The 13,553-nt window shown below is 62.8% G+C and overlaps 1 protein-coding gene across 7 annotated transcripts; it reads left to right on the top strand.

The window, feature by feature from the left end:
• Positions 1–674: 674 nt before the first annotated feature.
• On the top strand, positions 675–13,291 carry FNDC4 (fibronectin type III domain containing 4). 7 transcript variants are annotated; one of them, XR_011738588.1, is made up of 8 exons: positions 675–867; positions 7,257–7,372; positions 7,861–8,065; positions 8,967–9,056; positions 9,904–10,147; positions 10,256–10,389; positions 10,767–11,516; positions 11,814–11,895. XR_011738588.1 is itself a non-coding variant. In XM_071807256.1 (7 exons), exons 1-7 carry the CDS (start codon positions 795–797, stop codon positions 12,101–12,103), a joined length of 1,149 nt encoding a protein of 382 aa, XP_071663357.1. In that variant the 5' UTR covers positions 677–794; the 3' UTR covers positions 12,104–13,291. The 7 variants fall into 7 exon arrangements, 5 of the variants coding, with proteins under 5 accessions (XP_071663357.1, XP_071663356.1, XP_071663358.1 ...); XM_071807256.1 differs by lacking the exon at positions 10,767–11,516 and having other exon boundaries at positions 677–867; positions 11,817–13,291; XM_071807255.1 differs by lacking the exon at positions 10,767–11,516 and having other exon boundaries at positions 677–867; positions 11,814–13,291.
• The last annotated feature ends 262 nt before the right edge of the window (positions 13,292–13,553 follow it).

Raw genomic sequence — 13,553 nt, 5'->3', positions numbered from 1 at the left:
AGCAGGGCAGTGCGAGCACCGAGGCTCCGTGTGTAGCAACAGACGAGTGAACACCCCACGTGAGGGAAAACGGCACGGGGAGAGTGGGCACTGGTGGTTACTGGGGCACTGTGTGCCGGGGGCACTGGTGGTTATTGGGGCACAGCATGCTGGTGGTGCTGGTGGTTACTGGGGAGCAGCACAGGGAGCAGTGCTGGTGGTTATGGGGTACAGGATGGGGTGGGGGCAGCACTGCAGTTTGGGGGTACAGCTGGGGCATGGCACTGGTGATTTGGGGGTCCAGCTTGGGGGGTGACACTGGTGATTTTGAGGGTGCAGCTCGGGGAGTGACACTGGTGATTTTGAGCGTCCAGTTCGAGGGAGACGCCAGTGATTTTGGTGGTCTGGCACGGAGGCGGCACTAGAGACTGAGGGGTACGGCACTAGAGACTGGGGGGTCCGGCTTGGGGGAGCCGCCGGTGATTTTGGCGGTCCGACTGGGGGCGGCAGTAGAGACTGGGGAGTCCGGCTCGGGGGAGCCGCCGGTGATTTTGGTGATCCGGCTGGGGGCGGCGCCGGCCGCTCCGGAGTCCGGCTGGGAGGTGGTGCCGGAGCCGCTGCGGTGCCGGAGCCGCTGCGGCGACGCTCGCGGGGCGGCGCGGGGCGGAGCGGGCGGGGGGAGGTCCGGGCGGCCGTTCCGCCCCCCCGCGCTGCGGCCGGGGCTCGGCCCCGCTCCGTCCCGCGGCGCAGGGAGCCGGGCCGGTGCCAGGGCTGCCGCCCGGGCCGGGGCCGCAGTCCGGGCGCCCCGCGCCGGCATGGCCCGCTTCTCGGCGTTCCTCAACCCCGTGCTGCTGCTCTTCAGCTGCGACCTCTGCTTCGTGCGAGCCAGTAAGTGCGGCCGGGCCGCCGGGACGGGCCGCGGGTCGCTCCGCTCGCTGCCGCGGGGCCCGGCGCTCGCCGCGGGGGTGCGGGGCTGGCGCTCCCCGGGCGGGGGTCGGTGCCGGGCGCCGTCCGGGTCGTTCCGCCGTGTGCGCCGGACCCTGCTGTGGGCTGCGGACCCTCGCCGGACCTTCCCGTCGGCCGCCCCGTTCCGGACACGGCCTTGACCGCGACCCCGCGGGGACCCGGCCCTGCCCGCTCCGGCCCCCGGGCTGTCCCCGGCCCCAGCCAGCCGTGCCTTGGCCGTGTCGTGTCCCCTCCCCGTGGGAGGAGGTGCGGCCCTCGGTAGAGGATACCGGGCTCTCCCGGGAGCACCTGCCGTCGCCGCAGCGGCTCCGGCTCCCGAAGCCTCCGGCTCTCGAAGCCTCCGGCTCTAGGCGAGGCAGCGGGCCATGCGGGCTGTCCTTGTTCCCGTGCGGCGAGGCCGCTCGGCCCCGTCCTTGCCCCTCACATGAGCAGCGAGTCCCTGCAGTGAATGCCCCTGGCGGGGCCGCTCCGTGCGGCGGGCCGTGCCGCTCCGTGCCGCTCCGTGCGGCGGGCCGTGCCGCTCCGTGCGGCGGGCCGTGCTGCTCCGTGCGGCGGGCCGTGCCGCTCCGTGCCGCTCCGTGCCGCTCCGTGCCGCTCCGTGCCGCTCCGTGCCGCTCCGTGCCGCTCCGTGCCGCCGGCCAGGCTGCTCCTGCCAGCTGCTCCCTGGCTGACAGGGCTCCTGCCGCCCGGCTCTGGGCTGGTGTTTGCCAGGACACCGAGGTCTGTCGGCTCCCAGGGCACCCGTGTCCTCTCTTCCCTTGACTAGTCTGAATGACCCTGCGTCGGTAGTGGCCTTCTGCTATTTGCCCCTTGTCCAGGTCACTGACGTGTTAAATTGAGCTGTGAGTATCAGACCAGTTCTGATACGTTCTGCCATGTTTTCCATCTCCTTGCGAAATACACGCTCCAGGGCCTGATGGATTCCGAAGGGAATGCAGTCAGGGTTGTTAAAAAGGAGCCACTTATTTTTAGATGTGCAGTCTGATGCCTACCTCTCCACCGCAGAGGTAAGTTGGGCAAACATCTGGGTGCCCTTGAGCAGCAGCCCCAAGGGCACAGGCCGAGGGGCAGCCGAGTCCCTCTCTGGAGTCCCAGCAGGACGGGGAGGATGCAGTGGAGCTGCGCCCCATCCCCACGAGCACCGCACCTGCCAGGTTCACTCTCAAGGGGCATCTCTAACCCACAAGGGCAGGCTGTGTGGCAGATGTGGCGCAGTGCCCGGCTGCCTGCGGGTCAGCAATCCATGCTGCCCGGCCATGCTGCAGTGCTGCCGGCTCCAGCACCCCCGGCCAGCTCTTCCCACCCCTTCCGCTGGCCTGAAAGGAGTGCACTGCTGTGCTGGCAGGACAAACAGTGCGCCAGGCCCTAAGTGATTGCTCTTTCTGCGGTCATGCCCATTTCTTAATATGGCTTTAATCAAAAGTGAAGCTGGATAACTTATAAATGATGCAGAATCATTAGCGATTAGTGCATTGGGCAGGGCTTAACTGTGGCATGCTTTTCCCAGAGGGCCCAGCAGGGTGTTGGAGCATCTTGGCTTCACAGGGATGTTTTAGTATTTGGCTTCAGGCACAGTTTTTTTTGAGCTCTTGCACTCACAGACCTTTATGGCAACAGCTCTGGCATGAAACTGCTCTGACCTCAGCTGCAGAGTGGGCTGCAGAATGTTAGGCTTAATGTGGGGATCGTACACAAAGCTCTCTGGGGTGAGCTGTCCTTTGGAGGTCTTCGCATAATGACTGTCAGTGAGGTCCCATCTTGTATATCCTTGGGGTTAAATATTCCCCCGTGTTTCTAGGGTGAGCTCCTCTCGTTTTCACTTCTGGAACTTCTTGTCCTGTCTCTTCCTGCTGGATGTGCAGATCCCCTGTGCTCGGAAATGTCTGTTCTGCAGTTTGCTGAACTGCAAGCCGAACAATGAAGAGCTGCAGCCCGAGCACCTTCAGGTCCCGCTGTCACACAGGGTGGGGTCTGCTTGCCTGGAGCCCGCGCAGAGCGTGCGTGCGATGTGCAAGGTCTGAAGCGGTGACTGGCCGTGTGTGTGGCTCTGCTGTGCCCCCGTGACCTCTCGCCCTCCCCTTGCTCCATTAGGACATCTGGGGCTTGGTGCTGGGTGCTGTAGCAGATCCTGCTCTCTGAGTGTCTGTGCAGTTTGGTGCCAGGGCTTTATTCCCCCAGGACATTCATTCCTGCACGGGGCCTGCACCAGCTCTGGCCAAGCACAGTCCGGGCAGTTCTGTCAGCTGTGGACCCAGCAGCAGTGCCTTTCTTCTCGAATCACACGTGACTCAGCCCCAGGACCGTGTCTCAGCATCCCCATCCTGGAGACCCGGGCTGGGCCAGGCTGGGCTCCTGCAGAGGCCCAGAAAGTTCTCGTGCAGGGCAGGGAGCCTGCTGCAGGCTCCATCCACAGACGTGTGTGTCGCAGAGACATCAGACCTCACGTACACTTAAAGGTTGGAAAGTCCAGCTGCCCCCTTTGGGCATGTTCAGACCTCATTCCGTTAGATGTAAAAAGCTACCTAATTTATGACTGTAGATGCATCCCGTGAAGCACCAAGTCCTGTGGTTGTCCTGAAGCCGGCGGGCAGGGTCTGGTGACATGCACAGCACCAAGCTCGTGAGTTCTGAAGAAAGGAGCACATCAGCGCTGCCTCCCGGGAGCGGTTCGTGGCTCAGGCTGGGCCTTTGGCACATAACGCTTGCTCAGACCAGAGCAGTTCCCAGTCTCCACCACTGGATTCCCGGGCTGTTCCTGATCTCCTTACATTCGCTAGCACAGCGGTGGCCTTGGACAGCCGTTCTTACACCTGATGGGCACCAGAAACATTGCAGTCTCCCACACTTTGAAATGCTTCCGCCTGGTTGTTGGCAACGGACAGGGCGCTGCCTGCAGCTCTGCTGTGAGTGCTGCACCGAACCTGCGGAGAACCGGGCACCGGCGGGGACTCGGCCCCTGCACGCAGAGCACACGCGCTGCTCCGCGGCCAGCTCGGCGCTGCAGCGTTGTTCGACCTCCTTTGCTGCTGGCTTGTGGGAGCCCAGGGTCTGCAGACAGGGACTTGGCTCAGACTCCCCCTCGCAAACCAGTGATGAACCAAGTTCCCCCAGGCAAGACTCTTCATGGGATAAAGGATGTTTGAGTGTGTCTTTGAATCCTTTCTGGTTTCCCAGCCTCCTGTTCTGAAAGAGAAGGCGCAGCGTCCTGCGATGTCCTCGCTCCTGCTGCCTTCAGCGCCTGTCCCTTGGTGAGACAGGCTGGGGTGCGCCCAGCCCCGGGGTCTCTCTGAGGACGTGTTTTCTGGGCTCTGTGGGTGACCCTCCTATCTGTCTCACCTGCCTGTGGCAGAACACAGGGAGAAAGAGCTTTTTCAAGTACATGGCAGATAAAACTGACACCAGAGGCAATGTAGGCCCACTGATGAACGGGGTGGGTGCCCCGATGACAGCAGACACAGAGAAGGCAGAGTTACTGAATGTTCTTTGTCTCTGTCTGCTCTGCCGGGGGCTGTCCTGGGGAGCCCTGTACGCTGAGGTCCCAGAGGAGCGCAGGACAATGGAGGAGTTTGCCTGGGTTATGAGGGCTGGGTTAGGGAGCAGTCAGGCAATCTGGACATCCATAAATCCATGGGTCCAGATGGGATGCACCCGCGGGTGCTGAGGGAGCTGCCTGAGGTCATTGCTGGACCACTCTCCATCATCTTTGCCAAGTCTTGGGAAACGGCAGAGGTGCCTGAGGACTGGAGGAAAGCAAATGTCACTGCAGTCTTCAAAAAGGACAGGAAGGAGGACCCGGGTAACTCCAGACCGGTCAGCATCACCTCCATCCCTGGGAAACTGATGGAACGACTTCTCCTTGGTGCCTTGGCACATCAGGGAGAAGAGGGTCACTAGGGGCAGTCAGCATGGCTTCACCAAGGGGAAGTCGTGCTTGACCAACCTCATTGACTGTTATGAGGACATAACAAGATGGATGGATGATGGCAGAGCGGTGGACGTGATCTCCCTTGACTTGAGTGAGGCATTGGACACAGTCTGCACAGCATCCTCACAGCTGAACTGAGGAGTGCGGTCTGGATGAGCGGGCAGTGAGGTGACTGCGAACTGGCTGAAGGGAAGAAGCCAGAGAGTCGTGGTCAATGGGGCAGAGTCCAGTTGAGGCCTGGATCCAGTGCAGTGCCTCAGGGGGCAGTGCTGGGTCTGGTACTATTCAATATATTCATCAGGAAGGCCAATGGTACCTGGGGTGGGTTAGAAGGGGGTGGTCAGTGGGTCAGAGAGGTTCTCCTGCCCCTCTGCTCTGCCCTGGGGAGACCACACCTGGAATCTTGTGTCCAGTTGTGGCCCCTCAGTTCCAGAAGGACAGGGAACTGCTGCAGAGAGTCCAGCGCAGCCACCAAGATGCTGAAGGGAGTGGAGCATCTCCCGTGTGAGGAAAGGCTGAGGGAGCTGGGGCTCTGGAGCTGGAGAAGAGGAGACTGAGGGGGGACTCATTCCTGGGGATCAATATGGAAAGGGGCAGTGTCAGGAGGATGGAGCCAGGCTCTTCTGGGTGACAACCAGCGACAGGACAAGGGGCAATGGGTGCAAACTGGAACACAGGAGGTTCCACTGAAAGAGGAGAAGCAACTTGTTTGGGGTGAGGGTGTCAGAGCCTGGCCCAGGCTGCCCAGGGAGGCTGTGGAGTCTCCTTCTCTGCAGACATTCAAACCCGCCTGGACCCCTTCCTGTGGAACCTCAGCTGGGTGTTCCTGCTCCATGGGGGGATTGCACTGGATGAGCTTTCCAGGGCCCTTCAACCCCTCACATTCTGGGGTTCGGTTTGAACTTGTTTGAACTGGTGCTACACAAGCAGCTTGTAGGACACTGTCTTGTTGACAGGGAGAGAGGACACACGCACAGCAGCCTCAGCGTCTTTCTTCTTGCGCTCCTGTGTCTGATTTCCAGAGCAAAGCTGGCTGTTTGTGCAGGTCTGTGTGCCTGTGCAGGACCCTGCGCTGCTCGTGGTGCTGCGGAGCCTGCAGACGGTGCAGGCGCGGGTGAGTCAGGCGGCAGCGTGCGCGCTGCTGCCAGCGCCGCAGCCGGTGCCGCGAGGCTGGGCCGCCAGCTCTGCCGTCTGCAGCGGGCTTTCCTCGCCGCCCCGGGCAGGGAGCGATGCCAGGCGGTGAGGTGGCCAGATTGAGCTGCATAGTGTGTTTATTCCAAGCTGCCCCATTTTTCTGTCGCAGCTGATGTATAAATACTGTGTCTGGGCTGCTTCCTACAGGGTCCTGGGTGGTGTGCCAGGCATTCGTGATGTGCACATCCGCGGGGCAGCCACAGAGCTTAGAGGAGCCTGATGTTGCCGCCACAACCTTGGTTTAGGAAGTGCATCAGTGTAAGATTTGTTTGGGTTTCCTGGACCCTGCAGAGACTGGGACTGGCCTGCGCAGAACGCGCTGTGCCCGGCCCGAGCCGGCGCGTGGTGGCACCCGGCAGCCCTGCTGCTCGTGCTGGCGCTGGTGAGGGACGCTTCCCAAGGGATGGCAGTCGGGGCTGCAGGGAAGGTCCCTCAGCTGCCCTCGTGCAGAGCTGTTGTGAGTATCGCTCTCTGACAGCAGGGTCTCTGCAGGACTCTGGGGCAGGCTGCAGGGACTCCTTTTCAGGTGATTTTGTGCTGCAGGGACTGGTTAAATTGCCACGATAGTCTCTTAAACTCTCGTTATTTTTTGCTCAGGACAGGTGTCCATGCATTTCCCTTTCTGTTGTCTGCAAGGTGGAAGGAGCCTACAGGAGGCCCTTCGTGTCTTTAGCCGGGTCTGGCAGCCTGGGCACGGGGTCAGCGTCGCTCATCCCTTTTGCACGAACGCGTATCGCGAGCAACAGCCGCGTCTGCCGCTGCACGGCCTGCGGAGCAGGGCCAGCCGCGCGCCTCACGAGCTCGTCGTCATCCCCGCTGCAGGACGCTGCGGAGGGCAGTGTGCGTGAGCACGTCCACCGGCACCGTGCAGGGCTCCTGGCCCACGAGCCGCGGCTGCTGGTGGCGCAGGGGAGCCCGCGGGCATGGAGCAGCCCTGGCCCGCACCCCGCAGCGGCGGCTGCCGCAGCCCCAGGAGCACGGTGCCCGGTTTGTGCCGCTGGCCCCGCCGTGCGCCACCGCTCCTGGGGACGCGTTCCCGGAGGAGCTGCTCCCCGCAGCCCTGGCCGCTGTGCCGCTGCGGGCGGGTGCTGGAGAGGGCCCGTGGGGGTGTGCAGGGGCCAGTGCCTGTCCTGAGACATCTTCTTTTGCCTCTTTCTTGTGCCTTGCCTCGGTCCATCCTGGGCTCACCCAGACAGGCCACCGTCCCCTGTCAACGTGACCGTGACACAGCTGAAGGCGAACTCTGCCACAGTCTCCTGGGACGTCCCAGAAGGAGACGTGGTCATCGGCTATGCCATCTTACAGCAGGTACCAGGCTCTGTCCCCAGGAGGCCGGGGACCCATCGCTGCTCGCCAGCATGCTCCTGTGCCAGCCCTTTGCCGCAGTCTGGAGCTCCCATGGCAGCCGCCTGGGGACGCCTCTGCTGTTCAGCAGCCTGTGCCAGGGTGCCCTGGCTGAGCCATCCATCTGGTGGGAGGCTGCAGGCCATGGGTTGTGCTGGGGTCCCTCCAGTGGCTTCCCTGCGATATCTCTGGATAAGGATGGTGCTTCAGCCATGACAGGACCCCTCTTTGCTTGCCTTGCTCCGCCTGCACGGCCCCAGGCAATGGTGGGTTCCAGAGGGGAGCGGTGGCGCTCAGGCCCGCAGGGGTGCTGTGCACAGAGCGCTGGCGCGGCCCGGGGGTGGATGGTTGCCCGGGAGGGGAGGAGCGAGGGCAGAGTGCCCAGCGCAGCGCTGCAGACGGGTCTGTGCCCGGCGGGAGCAGCTCCCGGTGACGGCTCCTCGCTCCGGCAGCGGCAGGACGGGCAGATGCAGCGCTTCATCCGGGAGGTGAACACCACCAACCGTGCCTGCGTGCTGTGGGACTTGGCGGAGGATGCTGACTACATCATCCAGGTGCAGAGCATCGGCCTCTATGGGGAGAGCCAGGCCAGTAAGCGTGTCCACTTCCGAACGCTGAAGGAGACCGACCGCCTCCCTTCCAACAGCTCCAACCAAGGTGAGGCGGCTCCTCGGGCCGGCCGGTGCTGCCGGGGGCCGCAGCCGCGGTGTCCGCGGCACAGAGGGGTCCAGCGCCAGCCAGGGAGGCGCTGCCCTGAGCAGCAGATGCTTGGGACACACGGGCATAACGGGGAGCAGGGTGGTACAGGCTGCTGTTGTGTCCACTGTGGCCACAATAGTGTCCCCAAGCCCTGGTTTACAGCCCTGCCTTGGCACCCTGTTCAGCTAAGCAGGCTGTGGCAGGACAGCTGCGTTGGGCTGCTCAGCTGCTGCCCTTGGGAAGCACATATTGAGCAGGCTCTTGGATCTCCCAGCCTGCAGACTACCAAAGGACAGATGGCAGAGGCCCGTGGTCTCCTTTCCTGCTCATGTCCATGTTGTGCCTTCTGGCCTTGGGGTTTGCCTGCTTGCTGGTCCGTGAGAGATGATCCAGGAATCCAGGAGAGGCGATTCCCCAGAGGTGCGCTGGACACAGGAGTCTGTCTCCAGCACTGGCCCTAAGAGGGGCACTTGAGAAGAGTCTAACAGGGCACGCACATGGGTTGCTTTCCTCAGAGCTTTTGTGTTCAGCTCAGGGCCTTCCTAACCTGCCCTGGTCCTTACATAGGGAATAACCTCTGCGATAACTCCTGTGCATTGTGCGGTCTCTACTTGAACTCAGTTGAGCTGTTAGGATCCCTCACTGGCTGTGGTAGCTGGGATGGTTTATCTGACACAGGAAAGCCACAGCCTGAGTGTCCTCCCCGTGCCAAGATGTCATCCCACACCCGTCCCTGTTTGGGCAGCGTGGGCCTCTCTCTTCTGGAGCCCCTTCTCAGATCCTTGTGTTGCTGGCCCTGACCTGGGTTCTGGGGGGAGGGTGTCTGCTGCCAGCCCCGCCCGCGTTCTCTTCCCTGCAGGTGACATCACCATGGAAGGGCTGGACAAAGACAGGCAGCTGCAGACAGGCGAGATCATCATCATCGTGGCCGTGCTGCTCATGTGGGCAGGTGAGCGCGCAGGCAATGTCCCAGCAGGCTGGGCAGAGGTGCGGTCCAGGGTCCGTGAAGAGGATGGGGCTCGGGAGAGTGCAGAGCCACGTTGGTGTGGGTCTGGCATCCTTTCCATAAGTCCATTGAGTCTCTGTAGGAGCTTGAGCCGGTGGAGTAGAAGGGGAAACCCCAGCCCATGTCAGCAGTGGCGGCCTGGATCGTGTGGGCTGGCTGTGCTGGGAGGGCAGGGGACAGTGTGGGACTCGGGCAATGCAGAACTCCAGGCGGGAGCGTCCCGGCTGGCATTAACTGTTGTAACCTGGGCCTTCGCTGGCTCGTCTGACGTCGGACAGCTTCGCTGCAGGGGCTGGCAGCAGCTTTGCGTCAGTCCGCTGGAGCTGTAAGATGGGTGGTTTGTTCCGTAGAGCGTACAGGGTTGTTCTGGTCAGAGCACGGCTCCGGCGAACAGCGGGAGCCAGGAGAGAACGGTCAGCTCCTGCCCGGTCACGTGCGGCTGCTGTGAATGGGAGTCATTTGTCCCCCATTCCCTTGACAGTAAATGAGGATTTTTTAGTGGCATCTTGCAGGAATCTCCTTGTCCTGGCCTTGAACACTTTTCTAGTGCACTGGAAGAGAAGACAAGGTGTCTGCTGCTGGGTTGCGGCTGGCGCAGGTTGTTGTGCCAGCAGGGCAGGTCTGGCCTGCGCGGGCTGTGATGAGGCGCCGTGGTTTGAATGGGTCCAGCGCATCTAATGATTACAGTTAAAACATGGGTCCGGAGTCCTGCATCCAGGGTCCCACGCTGCAGGACATGTCCCGAGTGAGATGGGTGCTGTAAGACCGTGACCGTACACTCAGTTTGCAGGACAGGACAAAGCCAAGGCCTGGCTCCGAGGGTTCGCAAGTGCTGGACCAGTGAGCTGGTGTTTGCTGGAGGCGCTGAAACCCGCTCGGCTGCTCGCTGACCTCAAGGACTGTCCCCCTGGGTGCCTCGACATCTGCCTTTGGCCTCAGAACCCCGAGCCATGGGCACTGAGCCCGTGTCCCGGTGGCTTCAGCCACATCTGTGTCTTGTCTGCCCAAGGGGACCGGCCTGGCCACGTGCAGAGGTGCCGGGGGGGTCCAGGCGGACACCGGGAGGGTGTGGGGCAGCAGCCCCCCGGGGGTGAGGGAGGCGCAGGGGCGTGGGGAGGCCTTCATCCCCTCTCTCTCCGCAGCGGTGATCGCGCTCTTCTGCAGACAGTACGACATCATCAAGGACAACGACTCCAACAACAACAAGGAAAAGACCAAGCCGTCCTCGGAGCACAGCACGCCGGAGCGGCCGAGCGGGGGGCTGCTGCGCAGCAAGGTGCGCGGGGGGGCGCCTGCTGCCTGCTGCGCTCGCTGCCCGGGCAGTTCTGGCTCTCGGAGAGAGAAACACCTCCCAAACACAAAACCTGGGGGGTTTAGGGTGCAGCGAGCCCTGGTCTCTGTGGGGCAGTGTGTGTGCCCCGTGGGTGACTGCAGGAGGTCACTGGAAGAGGTGGCAGGATGTGTGACTGGGACGGCTCCGCACGCAGGGTGGTACCCGTCCTCTCTTTGCCGTGCGTCGCCAAGGCCGCACCTCCCTGCTTCCCCATTGCTCCTTGCCCGAAAGATCCCTCCTCTTGGACCCCCGCTGCAAGCCGCCCCTGCCCGTGTGGGGCCGCCGAGGCAGGTGCAAGGGCCTGTGTCTGCTGCTTGCAGAGTGCACCTGTACAGGCTGAGGCACCCCGGTTTGTCTTTTTGCACTCACCGTACTCTTGGCGTCCTTGAAGGTGACAGAACTGCAAGTATATTCTTTCAGTCCTTAATTATAAAGCTGGGAATGAGGTATAAGAAAGAAAAGGCTCTGCATTTGCTCCCCCTCCTGGCTTCAGGGCCAGGCTGCTGTGAAGTAGCAGACGATGGTGCAGCTCTTGATCCTGTTGAGAAGCGTTTGTGGGGACGCTCACCTGTCCTGCTGAGCTACGCAATGAATGTGCAGCAGCCAGACCCCTTCCCTTCACAGCACCTCCTGAATTCACGGATCTGCCGTGCTCTTCAACGAGCGTGTTCCTTTTACTGTAAAGGAAGGTACCCGCTGGTGCTTGCAACAGCTTTTTGAGAAAATGCCCCTTGGCACGTGCAGCCGTCAGTTCCCGTGGCACGCACCGGAGCTGCCGCGGGGGACGCGGCGCAGATGTGGCACTCGGCAGCCTCCTCTGCCCCTCTGCGCTGGTCATGCCCTGCTTTGTAGATTCTCTGCCCCATGGCAGACATCCTCCTACCCCTTGCTTACCTTTTCTGCTCTCACCCTGCACCTGCCTCCTGTCCACGGGCATCAGGCATAGTGTGGCTACCACTGGGGACCAGGTGGAAGCCACCAGGCATCTGCAAGGCCTGAAGGCTGAAGAGTGTGGGGCAGGTTCACCGGGAGTCCTGGGGCACAGCATTGGGCAGAGGCTTCCTGGGGAGGCAAGTGTGTGGCTGAAGGGACTCACCTGGCAAGGGGTGACACATCTGGGCCACCTGAACCTTCCTGCGGGGGGTGCAGAAGGCTGCGGCCTGGGGGCTGGCTCCCCTGGTCTCCCGAGGGAGATGCTGAAGCCAGGTCGCTGCTGCAGCTCGTGGCACCTCAGCTGGGGGCAGAGGGCTCGGCTGCAGCCCGTCTGCAGGGAGCTCTGCTGGGCTGGGCGCCTCCCTGGGAGGCTGGGGCTCTGCAGCCCAGGGGCTCAGCAAAGCAGGGCTTTAAAGCAGGTTTTTCTCTCTTAGAAGAAGTCGCCCTCAGTCAACATAATCGAGGTGTAAGCGCAGCACCAGCTCCGTGTCTGGGGTCCTGGGCAGCCTGCCGGAGCCGAAGCAGGCCTTGGAAGAAGAGGCAGCACCAGGCACACAGCCTGGAACTCTGCATGCGAAGATCCGCGTATCAGAACTTACCGCTTTCCCGAGGGCGCCTGTCCGGGGACGTGCATGGAGCCGGCTCCCAGCCATGCATGCAGCGTGCAGCCCTGCCCGTCCCGCACGCCTGGCCCCGCTCCTGCTGCTGTGGAGCACGGAGCTGAGAAAGGCCGGGGGGCCACGCCGCCAGCCCGGGGGCAAGTCGAGGGGAGCAGAGGGGCCGGGGCTTGAGGGGAGGCAGCACCGGTGCAGCCCGCGGACTCGGTTCCCCAGCCTGGCCGGCAGCCTGGAGCAGAGCTTGCCCTCGGCTGCTGTGGCTGGGCTCGGAGGGCAGGAGCTGCTCTCCATTTGGCCCCGAGGCCAAGGGGATGGGGCAGTGCAGGCGTTTGCCCCAGTGCTGCCAGGGAGGTTGTGGCCGAGGGCCAGAGGGTTTGTCTCTGGGGCTGTAGAGTGGATGTCTGCTGAACGGGGCTGCGCTGTGCCCCATCGTTGCCGTGTAGGGGGTCCAGGGCCTCTCCCTGCTGCAGGGGACAAAGTCACGTTGAGCACGAGGAGCTCGTGCGGCCGCGGTGCCTGGACGGCGGACGGCGTGACCCCCAGAGCTGCAGGAGCAGGCACTGCTGCTGGCCCCTGTAGGGCTCAGTTCTGTTGTGTTCAGGCTGTTTGGGGGGAGCGGCCAAGCACCCTGTGTGCAGCGCGGTGGCCACGCTGCCTGCGGTGATGTGCTGAGGCCCAGGAGGGTGTGCGCTGCAGGGCTCATCACTGCTCTGGGGACAGCCCTGCTGTGACAGCGTCACACGCTGCTCCTGGCTCCTGTCTTGTGGGGGTATGGTTGCTGCTGCTGCTGTTTCTGGGGCTGGTCCCATGGCCTCCTGGAACACAGACCTGTTGGAAAGGGCTGGCCCTGCGTGCCCGGAGCTGCTGGTGCTCGTGCGAGGCTGTGAGCCATCGGCCACGCTGGGGCAGGTGCAGCGCTGCCCGAGCCTGCGGGCAGACGTCTCGCTGGTATCTGCGCTGCCCTGTGTCCCGGGCTGGGCCACGAGACCTCTTGCCAGCAGCGGGAGGGAGCAGGCACACGAGGGCAGGGTCTCTGCTGCAGAGGTGGCAGCTGCTGCTCTCCCTCTGTGCTCTGCTCTGCGGGCTCTCACTGAGCCAGGGTGCTGGCTCTGCAGCCCTGGACTCCAGCATCACAGGATCCAGCGTCTTCCAGAAATAAACCTCCCAGTAAAGCACTTTCAGGACTCTTCCTCCCAGGCGCTGCTCAGCTTCTGCTGCAGGACTAGGTGGGGAAGGGGCAGCATAAGCAACGCCCCGTGGTGGGGTCTTCTCAATAAAAGCATCCTGGCTCAAAAGCAGCATTGTCCCTGTGGTGTTGCATGTCTGTGTGTGCATGTACCAGCACTCCTTAGGAGACCTGTTCTTGTGTGCTGTGCAGGAGCTACAGGTCCTCAAGGTCTCCTGCACACTTCTGGCCCCAAGGGAGTGCCAGTGCTACCTGCTGGGCCATGCCCTGCTGTTGGACACACTGTCCCCCAGGGGACTGCTGTCCCTGCACGAACACCACAGGCTGCAGAGAGCGCACACAGCCGGGCAGCCTGGCCTGGAAGAAGGAGG

This window comes from Patagioenas fasciata, chromosome 3 (assembly GCF_037038585.1).
Source record: "Patagioenas fasciata isolate bPatFas1 chromosome 3, bPatFas1.hap1, whole genome shotgun sequence".
Taxonomy (NCBI): Eukaryota; Metazoa; Chordata; class Aves; order Columbiformes; family Columbidae; genus Patagioenas; species Patagioenas fasciata.
The sequence above is the reverse complement of the archived record's forward strand: the minus strand, read 5'-3'. Positions and strand labels throughout refer to the sequence as shown.